We start from the raw sequence: 17,241 nt of genomic DNA, 5'->3' as shown, positions 1-17,241 counted from the left end.
TGCTGAATCTGCTAACTATGGACTTTGGCCTGCTCCTTAAGTAACTTGCCGAACTCGTCGACAACTCTCGAGGAAGAACTATCCTCACCCTCTACAGCTTTCCTCTTAGGTGGCATCCTCTACTCTACAATGTGCTCATAAAAGACATATCAATAGATAACAATGGATAGATGCAAAAGAAAACATACCCGGACAGTTGAAAGTAGACGAAGTCATATGCATTGGTCCGAAGAACACCGCTCTGATACCACTAAATGTGACACCTCAATCCCGTAACAATAAAATACGCAACGGAAATTAAAATTATTTTCTTTAAAATATGGAAGGAGTTTCAAAATACATTTCTTTAAACATCTTTACAAAATAACAACACAGGATCATTTAAATGACATAACAAAACTTCAAAATATCATTCCTATGATCATGCCAAAATCATCCTTCCAACGGTGTATGCATATGACCCCTGTCCTCAGTCAACGTCCCGGGCCGCCACTCTGATCTGCATCACATGAAATAACTGGAATGAGAATAAATCTCAGCAAGTGGAACTCTTACATAGCAATGAACATATCATACTTTGTTAAAACATAGCTTTGAAATCATAAATACCATCAACTCTGAACCATAAACTCTGAACATGAATATCATAACAATAGCATGAAATGAGATGGTATTTCTCTTTACTCTGGTTGGATTGATATCAATAGTATCTCTGCTCTGGGGTGCTCGTATCCCAAATCGATATAAACCGATAACTCTGAGGGATATAAGCCTATGGTCGTTGATCAACTAATTGCATGCAATCTCTGGCTATGTATTTATCAATCCAATAAAAACATTTAAACTCTCTCTTGGCATTAACAATCACTTTGAAACTCTTTATTTTCTCTTGTATTCCCTTTGAACAATAATGAGACATAAAAGTCTCCAATATGCATAGCAATAGAATCAATACATAACAATGAATCAATTGAAGGGAATAACACATTAAAACTTTTGAAACACAATACATATAACATCATGTGAGCACAAAAGATGAAATTCCACTTACTACCCAATAGAACACCTCAATCTAAGCTCTTGAACACCACCTACAACAAATAATCCATAAATAACACCAACATCAACTCAATAATCAAGAATCCAAGCTAATAAATCCATAAATCCAACAAGAACAACAAACCCAAGTCAACTCTTTCCCAAAAACCTTAAAAGAATCGCACCAAAAGCTTACCTTAGCTTCCTAGCACCAAGGAGAACCACGATCTCAAGTCGAAAATCGAACTAGATCCAAGAATCAAAGATGGAAAGTGAAAGAAATGGAGGAAAACCCTTGCTAGAAGAGAGAAAATCGAGTTTGAAGGGGAAAGGAAAGGAGGAAATGAAGCCAACCACTCCAAAAAGTTACTAAATATCTCGCTCATACCTCAATAATGCATGACCGCGGGTGCGCTCACACAAGCACCGCGGGGGCACTCCTCTAAGAGCGCGGGTGCACTCTGGTCACGAAAATGAACAACTTCCAAGCAACTAAAATCGATCCGAAACTCTGAAACGAACAACCAACAACAACTAATACCTCAAGACAATAATAACCAATAATACTATGGCCCAAAACACAACTCTAAACATCTAATCACATAACCCAAATAACAAGCAAAGCTTAAACCGTACCGTACACCGGGCTCGGCTATTACATCTCATGTATGAACAATGTGATTATTAAGATTTTTAAACCTTTTATAGATTATTTTGTTAGAATAAAAAAAAAAAGCTAGTTACCAAGAATAATTTTCAAAAGTAAACTTTCCCTCTAACATCGTGTTTCGTTCTAATTGCTCGTATAATTCTCCATCTTTATGGAACATATTCCTTTGGTTGATTATTTATTGATTATATTTATATTATTTCTAATGATTAAGCACTTAATCTATGATTAAATAATTTATAATAAGCTAAGAATCGTGCACGCGACACCTCATAATTGATCCTTCATGTAAAGATTCATTCTCAAATCTCAACGATATCTCCTCCAATCTCTATCATTAATACATAAACAAATAAATAATGATGTACCAAAATAAGTTAAACTTCGTTGCAAAACGTCATTCTTTATCCTTCCCACTTTCAAAAATTAATCATTAATTTTTAAAAAATCACAAACATAATTAAATCATTGGTTAATTAGTTGAAAAATGAGTATGTCTCGAGCTCGATCGAGATCTCATCTGATCTATATGTCAGATGAGTTATAACTCGTAAATCATTAATTGGTGTTAATATATGATATATCAAAGTTAGATATAAGAAATCAATTGCCCAACCTCACCATGCCAACCCATTATGTATAATAATTAAAATCAAGAACATGATAATGCTAATAATATTAATAATGATCAGCATCATCATATATAATAATGATAACAAAAAGGGAAAATGGCACTAATTAAATTAAAATAATAAAATTCGGCGGCGGCGCAACACGATTCAATCTGTACTTGGAAGATATATCGATGATTTTGGGATATTATGCTTCAAATGTGAATGTATGAAAAGTTAGAATAATACACGTCTTCGCACAACTCGGCCTTAATCAATTATTTATTTATAGATTCTTAGTATAATTATATTATAATATAAAAAAGTACGTCTAATATACTTGAAATAAAAAATTCAAAAACAAACTAAATTTTAATATTGTCCACGACACCACATGCCTTCGACAATTTAAGCACATATTTTATCAACATTAATATTTTCTATATATATTCTATCCTTATTAAAAGAAATATATATTTTTTTGCAATTATTTTGTCGTTTAATTGCTCGAAATTAAATTTTGAGAGGCAAAACAATTCGCTCCTAAATTTTTTTCAGTATTCATTAAATTCTAGCAGCGCCGAAACTAATGTCGGGATATTAATTAAATGTTTCTAATTTTATCCATTTTCACTTCGAGAATCAAATAGGATATGATAGTATTTTTTTGTCTCGCAATTAATATATTTCGCATATCAAAATTTATTGCCACATTAATTTACTAGTATTAAGTAATGAATTGCATATCTAATTAAAGTTTCCTTTGTTTATTTTTCTCGCTAAATTAAACAATGGTCCATGTAAGAGCTCCAAATTAAATTTCCAATTTTGTCTAACCAAAAGCACGAAGAACAATGATATATGAACAACATATGATCAGTTTGAGACAAGTTGAGAAGGTGGAGACGATCTACGTGGTGGCGAAAAATATTACGTAGAAGGATCAAACCAACGACAAACATAGAAAAAATGGAAAACAATAGAAAACATCATATAATCGCGACGGCGGGCGAAAACCACCACAGATGACATCACATAATGACTAAGATGAGGCCTCAAGCTCACCGCGAAGGAACACATATATCCGTCAAGGACAATTTAAGCTAAAGAAATGTTAATTCGTCCTAAGAAAGCCGGATATTGACTCTATGAATACCCCATGACACAACCCTAATAAACCAATTCTTTTTTATTGGTTTGTATCATATTTCAATTTTTCATATGATCCGCGACATTATTAAGATAGAAACTTGGACCCAACTCAACCCCAAAAACTAGCTCGAAGGAGGATAATTGTCCAAGACCATATATAAAACCCCAGGTATTTTATCCAACCGATATAGGACAACTAACACACTCTCCCTCACACCCAGAAATGAACATCTGGAGCGTGAAGTTTACAAATGACTCAATTACGGGCAGAACGCGAGATGACTCAACTATGGGCAGTCCAACACATAACGGTGGAACCTGAGCTCTGATACCATGTTAAGATTGGAACTTGAACTTAACACAACCCTAAAAGCTAGCTCAAAGGGAAGGATTGTCCAAGACCATATATACAACTCTCAAGTATTTTATCCAACCGATGTGGGACAACTAACAGACAATATATATATATATATATATATAAGTGTGTTAAGGTAATGTATTAATGTTGACCCCAGCTATACACAGATAGGAAACCCTAATATCCGCCTGTGTGTGTGTGTATATATATATATATATATATATATTATAAATCGTGGTCCTTGGAAACAGTAACAGTGTTGACAGAAAGGGGTGATAGGCCTGAGCCAGCTAGCTGATTTATTATTATGATTATATGTTATAATTATAGCTTGTAGAGTGGTCCTCTGCACGTTATATGTTGCTGTGCGATCGAGCTCTAAATTAATGTACTGATTAATGCTACTTTTAAATATTATGTTTTGTTTATTTGGTTTATATATGTATTTAATTACTCAATTTTCTTATATTTGCAGGCAACATTGGGCTTCAAACCCTCTTGCCTTGATATTATGGAAAAACTAATTTATTGTTAATGGATATGGTAAAAATTCTAGATTTCTACCACAAAATTATAAAATGCAACGATTGTATCTTTATAATATAACTCAAATCTTGAAAATAATACGATACACTTCGTTCATTTTTCTGTCATTCTCTTAGTTAATATTAAAATTATTGTTCTTCGACAATTTCTTACTAAAACTTATATAATTTATAGAAACATTTGACATTGATTATTGCAAAAAAAAAAAAAAAAAAAAAAGAAGAAGAAGAAATTCTTGATATGACCCGTGTGTACAACTATATCCCATTTGTCATTTCTTTCTTTTTTTTCTACTATATTTATAAAGCCTCTTCTGTATTTGATTAGTAGGAAAATAGGCTATTATTACAACAATTTAATAACGGTAGTTGGGGAATAAAATTTCAATAATGAAGCAACATTTTGGCAGTTACTGTTAACACTAAAAGACTTTTATGATGTTGGTGAAAATAAGGGCATCAATATGCCTATCCACCGACAATTTTACTTTTGTTCGATTTATTGACTTTAATTTTAGAGTATTTTTTTAAAGTATTCATCTTGTAAATGATAGTATACAATTTTTTTCATAGTTGTCCAATATATTGTATTAGATATTTAAAGAAAAAAAAAACAATGACAACTTTCGTAATCATTAGAATAATATCACAAAAGTCGGGTCGAACTAATCTCCAACATATGATATGTAGTATTAAGATTGAAATTTGGAACTAACTCAACCTCAAAAAAGCTAGCTCAAGAGGGAGAATTATCCAAACCTATATATACAACTCTCAGGTATTTTATCCAACCGATTTGAGACAACTAACACACACCCTCTCACGCTCAGGAATGAATATCTGAAACGTGCAGTTTACAAATGACACAATTATGGGCAGAACGGGTGACTCAACTATGGACAGTCTCAAATATTATATCCAATCGATGTTGGACAACTAACATATAGAACCACGACTTTGTCTTATATAACATTTTCATGTCAAAAATATGTCGATTATGATTTTGACAGCAAAGGAGTGCGAGAAACCACCTGACCTTGATCAAGATCAGTCTTGGTCTTCTCGTACAAACTCCCAAGTCAACCCCCATATTTCATCTTTTATTATATTTCAGATAAGTGTTTGCGTTCGAGAAAGAAAGAAAATAGACAAGAAAAAATAAATTGGAGAATGATTCGGGATATAGAAGAACAATAATTTAGGTTTGGTCACGGAAGTCATTGTCTAAAATTCAGTTTGATAAGCTTGAATTTTCTTAAATATTGTAATACATAAATAAAAGATTTTAATGTTTTAAAAACCCGAAACCACATTTTTCGGCTTAAGAAAAAAGTGTGCAATAGAATCGGTGAATTATGTTATTATTTTTTTAGGGTAGTTTTCACAAAATGTTTGAGTTTGTGCCCTGAAAGTTTAATATTAATCGGATCAAATATAAAGAATAGGTAATGATTTAAATGTTGAGTATAAATGAAAGCAGTCTACTTAGAGTGTGAGGCAACCTAGCTCTAAAAAATTGATTATTTACTTTTCACATAAAAAAATTTAGTCATTTGTGTTTCTTAACCCTAAATTTGGTGAAAATATTTTTCTTTTATTATTTTAATTATTTTATTTAGTTTTTAATCAGTATAATTACATTTTGTTTATAATTCTTTCACTTGCATTTTTCCAACCAATTGAACGCACCGGGACATACGTAAGCTTTCCAAATTGGAACATTATTTATCGATCAACTGCAGTTTCTATCTACCGGTGTTGAATTTCTTCGGGACTAGAAGCAAACGCTGGGCTTTGGACTCGTACACACCGGAGGACCGCTCCGTCGACAGGGCGAGCAAGTATCCGGGGCGGGGCATTCATGCTTGGATGACTTGTTCAAATATCGATTTCTCTATTTGCATGCTTTGCACTTCATTAAAAATATATTACAGATTTGCAATCAAGAGATACATTAACTCAAATACATTATCTTTTTACTTCATTAATCTCCATTATAATGATTTCGAGACTCGTATACACTTCTCTCCATGCAAACATCAGATTTTTAAAAGAAAATAAAACCATTTTCAAAACTACGCACGATTTTCAAATTCACAACACATAGGAATTGATTTATTACAATTAGATCTCTCTATCTTAAACCTTTTCCGTCGGATGGACTACAGATGATAAAAACAACCCTTTGATGGTTCATGAACATCATGAAACCAAGGATCCAACAAAATAAATTGAAACCCCAACCCGATGAATTTGTAATTTAACATTCATATTTCAAGAATAAATTACATTAATCACTGAATGACACAGTACAATACGTTCAGATACCTAACCCTGTGCAAGAATGAAATAACGATTTCTTGTACTCTGTATTTTGCAATAAAGATAAATATTCGTCATTTTCATGTGTGTGGCCTAGTTAAAAAAAATCAATCATAAACTAAACCTAACGTCACAATGAGAACTTTCAATGTCCCAAATTTCTTGAATCAGAGTGTATAAATACCAGCAGGAAAGAATACTATTCTTGTTCTGGGCTTCTTGATCTAATTGAGCTTATGCGATCGAGTAACATATTATAGATGTCCTCAGCTGATGGACGATCAGCTGGATCATTTTTGGTGCATTGACGGTACAGTTTCACAAGAAACCAAAGGGTTGGAGACTTGGTCTCGAGTTCCTCATCAGATTGAGCCAGTTCCTCGAGTTCATCTGTTAATCTAGGCCGTTCTCCCATCTGCACATGATAACCGATGCAAACTATTTGGTCAGTCGAGGGAAACTGTTGCGGGAAAGAAATGTGCCCGGTCTCATAGATATAGAGATGTATTGGTGGTGCAGGCCTGCAGCCACCGCCCACCGATACCAAACGAAAAAGAATTGGAAAAAATTCACCATATATATCTGTTTCCACTGCAAAAAGTGTTTTTCATTTCCAAGAATACCCCGATATTAATTTTAAATTCTTTTCCAAAATTATTTCCTAACATGCCTTTCATACACCCTCGTATAATCTTCATTTTATATTAACTTTTCTTTCGCTAAAAAAAAAACTACGTTATCATGGCGCCTCTTCGCTCGTGGCATGAGGGAGAGGCCAGGGACTGGAGAAAACAATACTCCTCCCCAAATTGTAATAAAAAAGTTACGTTATTATATTATATACGAAAATGACGAATAATATTTCAAAATTTTAAAATATATATTTACTACTGAAACCACATGGCACAGCATGGTTTGATAAATCACCGTTCTTTCTGCCATGTGTCGTGAAAGATAAGGACGTCTCTAAGACTAGTCAAGTTCTAAATACATAAAGATTTAAAACGCTTACATATTCATCAAGAAGGTTTCTAGTAAGCGCTAAAATGGATTAAGCATAAAAAAATTAGTTTTATAATGGTACTTGGCAAACTTTCGAAATCAAGTGGAAGCAAGTTTAGTTATCACGACAATTTTCACCCCCTTAAATATACATGCATCGATTGAACATATAAACAGCAATTTACCGGCAGAAAATTATGAATTTCAGAGTCTGATAACCCAGAATACGGGACCTGTAATGTTAACAATTCCAGAAGCAGACAGCCAAATGACCAGATATCCACCTCCTGTCAAGATACGAGGGAAAAAATTGTAAAGACAGAGAACAAACTTGAGTGTCTGATAGAAGATACCAAGATACATTCAAATAACAAGATACTTGAATCGACTGACCAAGTAAATAATGTGTGATGCGTGTGGATGACTGCAGTGAGAAAGAGCAATACTAACGTTATGACTTATGGGAAACCAAAGAGAACGGGAACAAATTATAGTGGTAAACGACTATGTTTTAGTGACGCAATTGTGCATCTGAAAAGAAGTTCGGGATTAATGTTCTAGCACCCTCCTGTCCCAAGACTAACCAAGCAACATAGATATTATCGCATGTGTAAATAGTTTATGGAGACTAAAAACCAATTCAATCCATTCCGGTAAATTTTCATAATACCTCTACAAGCCAACAAGTAGATAACAATGATAATGTACACCAACTGACGATTCAATAAAGCAAGAATTACAACTTATATATGCTTCAATTCAATCACAAGCCAGACACCAAAACCATGTCATGAACAGTAACTCACCAGTCCATACATGTTTTGTTCATGCATCGAGCGGAACACCTCAGGAGCCATCCACCGTGGAGTACCAACACAGATATTAGGTGGAGGTACTCCAACATGAGCAATGCAGCATGTATGCAGGTAAGAATGAAGAGGAACTGCCATGTCAAAATCACATATCTTCACAATAGGTGAGCCATCATGCTTCCTTTGCTCAAGATCAACCAATACATTCTCACTTTTTATGTCACGGTGAATAATGTGTTTAGAATGAAGTTCAGTTAGTGCAAAAGCGACATCCCTGGCAATAGACAATGCCAAGTCCACAGCAACATGCTTCTCACCAGAACTTGATAGTTTCCCCACATAGCTCTGTGATTTTCAGACAGCACAGAAGATTAGGAATAAAAATGCATGGAAATCAAGCAACGGCTGTGCACAAAAATGATTCGACTAAAACAGTCACCTTCAAGGAGCCTCCTTTTATGTACTCCGTCAATATAGCAGACTGTAATGAACGATCTACAGAATTTTCTGCTGTCACGGACCACTTGGAAGATATCTGATGACCATAAAATTCTACTATGCAAGAATGCTTCAAGACACGCAACAATCTGACTTCCCCTAAACAAGAAAGCTCAAAATTTCTGACTTTGTCAGCAGAAGCCCCACTTACTTCCATGGTCCGTACCTGCATAATGAATAAATTAAGAAATGCCATATGCCCAAAAGACATTTGTTTCATAAACCAGGTCCCATTCTCATCGCCAAAAACATATTGAAGATATTATATCATGCAAAAGGCTACAGTCAAGTGCAAAACCTTATAAAAGTCAATGGCAAAAAAAAGAACAATATGCTAAAATCTTGTAGGTTAATAAATACCATATAAAAACCAAAAAGATGAAGATTCTGAAATGTATGTAGTCAATGTAATGAAAATCCGTCATAAGAACAAATAGAAAAATATACCTTCATTGCAGCCTCAAGTGATCCAAAATTACAGCGCATCAAAGTAGTGGATGGCAGTTTCCCAATTTCATCAGATACAGATACAGATGGAAATGAATTATTAGGGCTAGCACCTTCGTCAGCAACAAGAGGAGTATAAACATGGTTTAAAGGAATATACCTGAAATGAAAAGCATGTTAATTTTAACTTCAAATATTTCGTTCAACAGAGAAATTGAATACTTTAAAAGTACAATGCCACAAAACTCGTAGTCTTTATGCATACCTAGTACCACAAATAGATAAATTCCACATGGATCACCAAACTATTCAAAGATGCTAATGCTATGGCAGACTGAAATATTTGAAACAAAATCAAGCATGTATATGAAAAATATCTGAACTACTCAGAATAAGTGACAAGCTAAAATATCATCTAAAATAGGCTTCGGAATTAGAGTTTGCTTAAAAAAAGCATTATCTTCTAAAAGTATGAAACAAGTAGAGTATTTCAAGGTGAACCACTCATCTAGTGACATAATTCCATGTCACTACGACTTTAATCAAATTAACAAAATGTCAACATGGCTTGAACTCAACGAAAACATTAGTGAAATTTTTCCCACAAGTCAATCACATCTTAAAAAAAGATGTCATTTCAGCTGAGCATTCCTATAACTACCACACTAAAATACATATGCAGGCTAGTAAAACTATATAAAACTCAATTGCATACCTGCAGGTATACTCTGGGTCACTTTCTATACGGATGTCATGTGGATGGCATGCATCGACTATCATGCGAACCAGTGACTTACCCTTTTTTACGACAACTACATTCCAGGCATGCGGTAAAAAATCCAAGTAGCCCCTGACAAGTTCACAAGGGATTTGAGGCTTCATCCGATCACATAGATACTACAGCAGATGACAAAGACATCCTTTCAGTTATTATATTTCAAGGTGTTGATGCGAGCATTCGATCTTTTTTTAAAAAAAAAAACAAGCGCTGAGAATTACCTTCAGCAGCAACGCTCTATGTCTACAAACACCAAATTGTATATCCCCAATAGGAACTACTGAAGAATCACGTCTTCCTTTAATAAATCGAAGAGATTTTTCACAGATATCATGGAAAACAATATCATCTACAGAGTCCGCACATTGCCTGGAGGTTTTATTACTGGTGTCACACATTCCAGTTGCGCAGGTACAAATAAAAGGTTTCTTGTAGTTTGAACCAGAAACAGCTTTTCGTGTCCTCTGAACAACAGCACGTTTGTCACTTCCACCAAAATGATCGGATACGAAAAGAGCAAGTAATGACGCAATTTGCATACTATCAATTACAACTCCTCTATGTTCGTCGATGGAACGGTTCATCTGCTTAAACTGATACACCAATTGTCGAGCACGAAACAATATGCAATCTAACTCCTCATCCCTTTCCCTGGATCAGCAATTTAACATTATTACAACATTTAGAGCTACTAACCTAATATGAATCTGCTTTAAATCAGATTAGATGAGAACATCCAATAAGTGACAGGCTGATATTATTCAATACAAATCACGATTATAGAGACAGAAATATAAAAATTAAGTTCAATAACCACCTATCAAGAAGAATCACTTCCCGAGAGTTCACATGGAGATTTTTTTCATAGCTATCAAGCGGCATAAATGGTCGATCTCGCCCTGCATCACAAAATCCATCAGGTAGGTAGTCCCCAACTCCACAAAATGATCTTTCACTGTATTGGCAAGATACGAAAGAAGGATCATTGGTTGGTCTACGTGATTTAGTGGGCTTGGGATTGTCAATATCCTTCTCATAATGCCTTTTTGACTTCTGTACACAATTAGATGTTTCAGAAGAGGAATCTTCACCCACCACCTTAGCAGCATCTGAAACAGTGTCCAAAATTGTATCATATCCCAAACAATCAGGTTCCGCTTCCTTATGCATCCCATCAGAGTCAATTGCTGAACATAAACATCCATCTGCGGACTCTTTCGTAACACTTAAATCCTCATCCCTTAAACATCCATCTGCAGGCTCTTTCGTGACACTTAAATCCTCATCTCTTAAACAACCATCTGCAGACTCTTTTGTAACAATTAGACCCTCATCCCCAGGAATGATAAGTGAACCTCGATGAATTTCACCATTTATTACTAGATCTTTGCAATCAAGCTCTGCATCTGCGACAACAGATAAATCTTTTGACAACGCATCATCGCTATGAACAGAGACTCTGCATTTCTCTGACGAGCTTTGAATTGTAGCATCAAATTTCCACTTCTTGCAGTTGTCCAATCTCTCTTGTCGAGCTTTTGGTTGCAAATTAAACCTACGCTTCCATCCTTTGGACCTTCGAGCAGCTAAACATCGATTATTAGGAGATAATCCAACTGATTGACTTGATGGCACAGTAGAAGAGCCTGCAACAAGTCAAACTACTAACATTAACCCGATACAAGATTAAATGAAAACCAACATACAAGCACTTTTTTTTGTGTGTTTGACGGGGTGGGGACCCACACAATGAGAGAGATAGAGATGCCTCTTCATTACAAGGACTATTATGAATCTCCTGGATGACACCTTCATATACATCCATCTCAGCAGATTCATCAGTGGATAGGTCTTTGACATTCCCTTCCAACTTGCAGCATATCCAAGAAGGTATTTGACAACCATAGAGTCGGTTGTGCTTCAATAAGTATTGAGAAAAAAATTAACCAATTTTGTAAAACATTAGAATTAAGGCTAAAAAGAAAGGCATTTTAATATCTGGAAATGTGGAATTGACAAGGATTTCTCCACGGAAGATTGAGATCACATGAAGAAAAATATATGTATCCACTGTTCGTATATGGGTACGTACCTGAAGATTTAGAATTTTAAGGGTACACATTGATTCAAGTTCAAGGGACCCCAAAGATGTCAACCGGTTACTTGCTAGGTCAAGGTTTTCCAATCTATGCAGATATGAAAGTCCTGATGGAAGCTGGGTTAATTTATTATGAGCGACTTTAAGTGATACCAATAGGTTCAAGGAAGCAATTTCATCCGGTAAATTCCTCATCTTGTTAAACGAGATATCCAAGTACTCTAAATTCTCAAGGTAGCCAATTTCTGGAGGAAGGTATCTGCAGGAAAATGACATGCGCATGAAACATAAAACATCACCAGCATTAGCACAACTGACAGCACAGCTTAAAGAACTGTTGATGCATAATGATGAATTTACAATTATAATAATCACCCATCGTCAAAATACATAAATATAATCTATATAGACAAGGTTGCACATATCGACCAACAACATAAGAAACAAAACTATGATAATATGATATTTTAAAGCTTCCACCTGTTGCAAACTATGTACCAACAAAAGCTTAATTGACAGCATGACTTCATTAAATATTAGTTCATCCACAGGAATAATCACTGATATTACTCTTACATAGGGAAACTACATAAATAGCAAGTTTATCTATTGCAAGTTTTAAAGATTGTATCAGCTGCAAACTATATATGTCCAAAAAAGACTGGTTCAAGCCTCAAGGAAGTAAAAGAAAGAGGAGAAAGGGGGAAGTGGGAAGAGGGAAATGAAGAATACATTGTGATCACCAAGATGCTAAAGTTTTTGCTACAGAAAGAGGAATGAAAATAATTGTCGATACACAGAGAACATGGAATTGTGGACATGGCAGACATAGAAATTAAATCTCCTCTGTAAAGCACCCAAATTATCAGTCTAAAACCTTATAAATTATGCAAACCATGATCGATCCCTCGAGTGTTGTAAAATATGCGAAATAGATATTGATAATCCTCATTAGGATGTTATAAAGTCGAATAAACACTTGGATATTCCCTACACATGTCCAAGCCTCCTATTCCCAACAACTACATATGAAATTTGCATTAGGCATCATACCGCATAGTCACATAGATCTCCGTGTTCGTGTTTGATTAATTAGACATGGCAGTAATTAAAAAACAAGAAGATAAATTGTACCCCACTAGAACAGAGGTACCTAGCAACTCAGATATGCTTGCTAATAAAAGCCACCTAGAGGGTTTACACAAGCTAAAATTAAAATGCAGTATAGGTGATCTCAAGTAACAGATTTTTTCACGTATTTTATCACCATCAACTTGCCTTAAAGTTCATTGCACCTATTTAAGGCAAAATCACCCACTTTGTCTTGCACGTGTACTATATAATTGAGTGGCAATAATCCATTGTTTAATTCTTTTTCAAAGAACTAGCAGGTATTAATCACAAAGTTCTATCATACAAGGGTTTAAATCAAAATGAATTTTACAGGCATACAGCACCCCACTTAGTCACTTATATGGAATACAGTTGGTATATAAATATAAAACACATCAAAATTTGAAATTGGCAGAAAAAAACATAAAGTTCACATACAAAACATCCTTTCAAAATAACGAGGATCTTTATTACCTTATCGAAAAATGACAAACAGAGAGCTTGGTCAAGCACTTAAGCCCGGCAATCTCGCTCAAAATTGGATAAGCTGACGGCCTAGGTGGCACTCTACAAAGCTCCAATTCTTTCAAGTTCTTCAACTTACTCAACTCCAACCCACTCAATCCCGGAATAGAAACTTTCACTTGCAATCGTTCCAGCTCAACCAAGTTCTTAAACTCCCGGGGAAACAAACTCATCTCATTCGCGAAAAACTTCAGAGTCTTCAAACCCCGAAGACTCCCCACAGCTCTAGGTATTAAATTCAACTCATTCTTATACATAAACACCTCCTCCACCTCATTTTCGCCGACATTAATAAAGGGAAAATCCAATATTTTCCCAGAAACATCTATAGCTGAGCCCACAATCAAATCACTCTTGCCACAATTTTCTTCCAGGGTCTCCGTTTCCTTGACTATTCGGGAATTCTCATGCCCCTCCAAAGCGGGAGTTTCAATCGTCTCCAATTCATTAACCTGCATTATTCCTCTACACAAATACTTCAATAGATATGCATCAATATAGACAAAAACTGCTCAAAATTGGTGGCTCTTCCCGGAAGAAGGGAAACCAAACTAGACACTAAGCTACGAAAGGAACAGATTGAAATATCAGTTAAGACTGATACGCCCATACATGTAAGTAGAGGTGCTTGTATAGGCGTAAGGGCACAAATTTCCGTAGTTTGTGGAGGAGCGGGAAGAGGAGTGCAGAGCAGAAGGAAACCCTAGAATCTAGTCTAGATGAAGGATGGCCATGTAAAGGAAGGATATTTAAAGGTGGTGATTATTTTGAAATTTTGGGGTAATCTGGGGGGTGATGGATAATTTTTCAAATCCCATGTTATTGACTTTTAATCCTCCAAAGGGTCACATTGATTATAGTCCCAAAAAAATAAAAAAGACACGTAAAAGATCTTAACTAATATTTGTTGTGAAAAAATAAAAATTTATGGTAAAAAGTAAAAATCTCAAACTCTTAAAATTTACTAAACTACACATTTTATAATATTTTTCTCTCTACTCAATTGTGATTTTCTTCACAAATGAGAGATCTATTTATAGAGTTTCATTACACATAATCCAAAAAATAAAATACATCATTACCTACATCATCACACACAAATTTCTAATTTTACAACTCTTATTTTCAACATTCAAATATTCAACTATTACTTTTCAATATTCAAATCATTTATTTTCAACACCCCCTCTTGTGATGATGATCATGATACGATGATGTCTTCATTACGTGTTTTGTACTGTCTCGTTAAAAACCTTACTTGGAAAAACCCATTGGGATAAAAACCATAGTAAGGAAAAAGAGTGCAGTCACGTAAACTCCCCCTGATGTTGACATGAACAATTCTTCACAAATTTCGTAGATTGCGCATCCCAATATTATATATGTGCTTTCTGAATATTGACGTAGGAAGTGCCTTTGTGAAGAGATCTGATGAGCTTTCACTTGATTGAATGTGACGAACATCAATACATTTATTCGTCTCAAGCTCTTTGGTGAATGCGAAGAACTTAGGAGGAATATCTTTAGTTCTGTCGCTTTTTATGTATCCTTCTTTCATTTGAGCAACACATGCAGCATTATCTTCATATAGTATCACAGGCTTCTCATCGAATGATAATCCGCATGAAATTTGGATATGTTGGGTCATTGATTTTAACCACACACATTCACGACTTGCTTCATGTAGTGCAATAATCTCGGCATGATTTGATGAAGTTGTTACGAGCGTTTGTTTCTGTGAACGCCAAGATATTGCAGTTCCTCCACGAGTAAATACATATCCAGTTTGGGAACGTGCCTTGTGTGGATCGGATAAGTATCCAGCATCAGCATAACCAATTATACTTGGATTAGCATCTTTTGAATACAAAAGTCCCAAGTCTGTCGTTCCTCGTAGATAACGGAATATATGTTTAATTTCGTTCCAGTGTCTCTTTGTTGGATATGTGCTAAATCTTGCCAACAGATTCACGGCAAAAGATATATCAGGCCTTGTACAATTTGTAAGGTACATAAGGGCACCGATGGCACTTAGATATGGTACTTTTGGACCAAGAATATCTTCATCATCTTCACATGGACAGAATGGATCTTTTTCTATGTTTAATGATCTGACAATCATTGGAGTACTTAAAGGATTTGCTTTATCCATATTAAAACGTTTAATGATTTTTCTGTATAATTTTTCTGGTGAACAAACATTCCACATTCTTTTTGTTCAATTTGTAAACCCAGACAATACTTGGTTTTTCCAAGATCCTTCATTTCAAATTCTTCCTTCAAGTATGACACAACTTCTTGAATTTCCTTATTCGTTCCAATGATGTTTAAATCATCAACATATACAGCAATAATTACGCATCCGGATGTTGTTTTCTTAATGAAAACACATGAGCATATTGAATTATTTATATATCTCTTTTTCATCAAGTGATCACTTAGTCGATTATACCACATTCGACCTGATTGCTTTAACCCATATAATGATCTTTGTAATTTCACAGAATAACATTCCCTGGGTTTTGAACTTTGTGCTTCAGGCATCTTAAATCCTTCAGGGATTTTCATATATATATTACTATCAAGTGATCCATATAAGTAAGCTGTAACAACATCCATAAAACGCATTTCTAAATTTTCAGATACCGCCAAGCTAATCAAATACCGAAACGTAATTGCATCCATCACAGGAGAATACGTTTCTTCATAATCAATTCCAGGCCTTTGAGAAAAACCTTGTGCAACAAGTCGAGCTTTATATCTTACTATTTCATTTTTCTCATTTCGCTTTCGAATAAAAACCCATTTGTATCCAACAGGTTTTACACCTTCAAGTGTAAGGACTATAGGTCCAAAAACATTACGTTTATTTAGCGAATCTAATTCAACCTGGATGACATCTTTCTATTTTATCCAATCCTGCCGATTTTTACATTCACCAAAAGATTTTGGTTCATGATCTTCGTTATCATTTATGATGTCGATTGCCACATTATAAGAAAATATATCATCAATTTCATCTATATCTTTTCAGGTTCCATATTTTTCCAGTATTATGTAATTGATATAGATTTCATGATTCTCGTCAGTTTGTGGTTCTGAAAGAACATTTTCATCATCATGTGTTTCTTCAGGAACACCATTCTCTATTTTGTGATCATCATGTGTTTCTTCAGAAACATCATTCTTTATTTTGTGATCATCTTGTTTCTCTATGAATTTTCTTTTCGAGGATTTTTATCCTTGGAACCGACTGGCCTTCCACGCTTCAG

General features: G+C 34.8%; 1 protein-coding gene across 2 annotated transcripts; it reads right to left on the bottom strand.

The window, feature by feature from the left end:
* Nucleotides 1-6,719: 6,719 nt before the first annotated feature.
* Nucleotides 6,720-14,695, bottom strand: LOC140830674 (uncharacterized). Of its 2 annotated transcripts, none has more exons than XM_073194099.1 (11): nucleotides 13,919-14,695; nucleotides 12,326-12,590; nucleotides 11,980-12,151; nucleotides 11,051-11,879; nucleotides 10,455-10,884; nucleotides 10,171-10,352; nucleotides 9,456-9,615; nucleotides 8,950-9,174; nucleotides 8,505-8,855; nucleotides 7,884-7,985; nucleotides 6,720-7,111 (listed from the first exon to the last, which is right to left on the bottom strand). In XM_073194099.1, the coding sequence occupies exons 1-11, from the start codon at nucleotides 14,425-14,427 to the stop codon at nucleotides 6,896-6,898; spliced, it is 3,441 nt and encodes a 1,146-aa protein (XP_073050200.1). In that variant the 5' UTR covers nucleotides 14,428-14,695; the 3' UTR covers nucleotides 6,720-6,895. The 2 variants fall into 2 exon arrangements, with proteins under 2 accessions (XP_073050200.1, XP_073050202.1); XM_073194101.1 differs by having other exon boundaries at nucleotides 12,013-12,151.
* Between the last annotated feature and the right edge of the window lie 2,546 nt (nucleotides 14,696-17,241).

Source organism: Primulina eburnea, chromosome 4 (assembly GCF_022965805.1).
Source record: "Primulina eburnea isolate SZY01 chromosome 4, ASM2296580v1, whole genome shotgun sequence".
Classification (NCBI taxonomy): domain Eukaryota; kingdom Viridiplantae; phylum Streptophyta; class Magnoliopsida; order Lamiales; family Gesneriaceae; genus Primulina; species Primulina eburnea.
The sequence above is the reverse complement of the archived record's forward strand: the minus strand, read 5'-3'. Positions and strand labels throughout refer to the sequence as shown.

Coding starts and splice junctions, on each gene's coding strand:
- LOC140830674 (XM_073194099.1), bottom strand. CDS start 14,427: ATGCAGGTTAATGAATTGGAGACGATTGAAACTCCCGCTTTGGAGGGG. Junction 11,880..11,979: donor ATCTCTATCTCTCTCATTGT/GTGGGTCCCCAC, acceptor GACTTGTTGCAG/GCTCTTCTACTGTGCCATCA. Junction 7,986..8,504: donor AACAAAACATGTATGGACTG/GTGAGTTACTGT, acceptor GTATCTTGACAG/GAGGTGGATATCTGGTCATT.